The following is a 2,500-nucleotide window of genomic DNA, read 5'->3' as shown; positions in this document are numbered from 1 at the left end:
ATAACTTTACCATCAGGCGAAGCACCAACGATTGGCAAGTCTTGGCATACACCAAACCCTGATTTCAACACTTGAACTGGTTTTCGAGTAGAAAACATGTACTTTTGGTATTGCATTAGGGCCACTGACTCGCATTTTTTACCATGAGCAGTATGCCTACAGAAAAAAGGCTTTGGGTGTAACATGTTCTGTACAAGGAATGATTTCTTTTTCTGTTCATTATTAGTCCAAAATTGGAGGCAGTAAACCTATATTTCGTTTCATTTTTCCATGCTTCTGAATCAGCTTGTGAAGTAGTTTTTCTTCCAATTTCATTCAGTTTGCCCTTGTCAACTGTCAGGTGTTCTAGAAGTTTCTTTTCAGATTCACCAATTTCATTTGGGTACTGAAATTTTGGTACATCATTAAGAGGAAACTAGAAAAACTGAACAAATAGGCCTTTGCAGACTTGAATCAATTCGAGGCATAGAGTTTATATCACAAAACACTTAAAAATAGGCCTCAGTAAAACATAACTGATAGCCTCCATAAGCTCCGCGTTGAAATTTGCCAAATCTAGTTTCAATTTGTCACTGTCTTTTGTTTTCGAGTTCATAATCTGTACTAATGGCATAGCAGGATTAATCTGAAGGAGTTTCCCTTTGAAATTAACTTCATCAACATACTTATTTCTCAAAGTATTTCTGGCTTCATACTGAAGGCACTTTACCCCAGACTCTATGGAGGAATCTGAGCTGTCATCAAGCCTTGTCTTCTCTAATGAAATTTCCATAACAGGCTGGGGGTATATCGTATCACCTCTCCCCTTTCGGTCTTATACTTAATTACTTATTCTATCCGTTTGGAGGAAACAATAAAATAAAAAATAAAAATAAATAAATAATAAAAATAGTAGGGGAAAACTCAAATCCATTTCTAATCCTTGCACACTCACACACGCGCGAAACGCTCAACACGCACACACTCACACATACAAATGAATAAACAATAGGACTAGTAAGGATGCTTACATAATTTCAGTGAGCTCCTTAATGTTTGAGCAATGAAGATTTAAAAAGACTAGGTGATGACATCAAATTAATATGCAGATAAAGAGTTCCAGTCACTAAAATAACGATTAAAGAAAGACAATTCTAAAATAAATTAGTGCGGACAGGTTTTGCCCTAATCTTGTAATCATGGTTAGATCTTGTTACTTAGAATGCGATTTTGCCACAACAGTGCACAATCTTTGTTGTTTAAGTGATGTGAACCAGGTTTTTCTATTATTCAAGTTTACGCAAATACTTACTGCACGTCTGGCCTTTCCCTAGTTCCAGACCACCCTCCATTAAACATATCAGCAACTACGATAGGATCATCTGCGGTACTACTCGAATGGAACCCAGTCCCCCCGGAACACACCAATGGGAAGGTGCTTGGTTACAAAGTGTTCTACGGTGACGTAAACGGCACAACACGTGGGAAAAGTACTGTTTCCACAGGGAAAACCTTTCAGAATATCGAAGGACTAACACCCCACACGAACTATATTTTTCAAATACTTGCGTTCACTGCAAAGGGCGATGGCACAACGAGTGCCCCATATTACGTGAAAACAGGTAAAGTAGGATTTTATTTTAGCTAATTAGTGTTTTCCTTCCGTTCATACGGGCTACGAATCGCTGAAGTATGGTTTCTGGCCGCAGATTGGCATTTTGATAAAGAGCGAGTTTGCTCGGCATGGTGGCACATGACACATATGTGTTCCTGTCGCATGCCTGACACCAATAAAATCTTTTGATTATAAGAATGTAATGACCTTTTTTTTTCGCAAAAAAGGGGAGAACTATTTTGAGCTGCTAAATGGGGTTTTTCCGTTCTCGCATCTCATAGTAGTAATGATTATATCAAGGCTTGTCTTAACAAAGGAACATTAGTTGTAGTCACAAGACATTCAATTTTTGTAGTTTGCAATTGCTCCATGATTTCATAGGCCTGTCCCGATTGTGCTGGGCACTCTAAACATTTTTTCGATCTTGGCGCAAAATTTGAACATTTTTTTACAGTTTGGGAAACTAAGCATTTGAATTCTTTATTCTGGGCTAGTTCCGAACAACATTTTGTCTTGAGAAACAATTTTCAGTAAACCGAGAGTCTTTAGTGGTCGTGAAATTGAGGAGCTTTAATAGGAGTGGGGCTGGGGAACTGGTGAGAGCACTCACCCCCCACCAATGTGACCTGGCCTCGATTCCCAGGCTTTTCGTCAGTCGTGGGTCTCTACTCTGCTCCGAGAGGTTTTTCTCCGGGTACTCTGGCTTTGCCCTTTTCTCAAAAACCAACCTATGATTTTATGTGATTTCTGTACGGTGCACCCAATTATAATTAGTGCGTCTGTGCTAAATACACTGACACTTAAGGTGGTTTAGTACAGTCTTCTGAAGAAAAAGATTAAGATCTTAAACTATGTGAATTTCTTCTGAAGTGTTAGTCACTGCAATTGACAATTCAATTGATGTAA

The 2,500-nt window shown here is 38.7% G+C and overlaps 1 protein-coding gene across 2 annotated transcripts in view; it reads left to right on the top strand.

The window, feature by feature from the left end:
- LOC137997483 (uncharacterized) overlaps nucleotides 1–2,500 on the top strand; it is a 58,204-nt gene that overhangs the window by 23,534 nt on the left and 32,170 nt on the right. Inside the window, exon 8 of one of the 2 annotated variants that reach the window (XM_068843522.1) lies at nucleotides 1,314–1,601. The exons of the other annotated variant lie outside the window; for it this stretch is intronic. Within the exon in view, the coding sequence (XP_068699623.1) occupies nucleotides 1,314–1,601 (288 nt within the window). The remainder of the gene's footprint in view (nucleotides 1–1,313; nucleotides 1,602–2,500) is intronic. 2 annotated transcript variants of the gene reach the window in all.

Source organism: Montipora foliosa, chromosome 1 (assembly GCF_036669935.1).
Source record: "Montipora foliosa isolate CH-2021 chromosome 1, ASM3666993v2, whole genome shotgun sequence".
Taxonomy (NCBI): Eukaryota; Metazoa; Cnidaria; class Anthozoa; order Scleractinia; family Acroporidae; genus Montipora; species Montipora foliosa.
The sequence above is the reverse complement of the archived record's forward strand: the minus strand, read 5'-3'. Positions and strand labels throughout refer to the sequence as shown.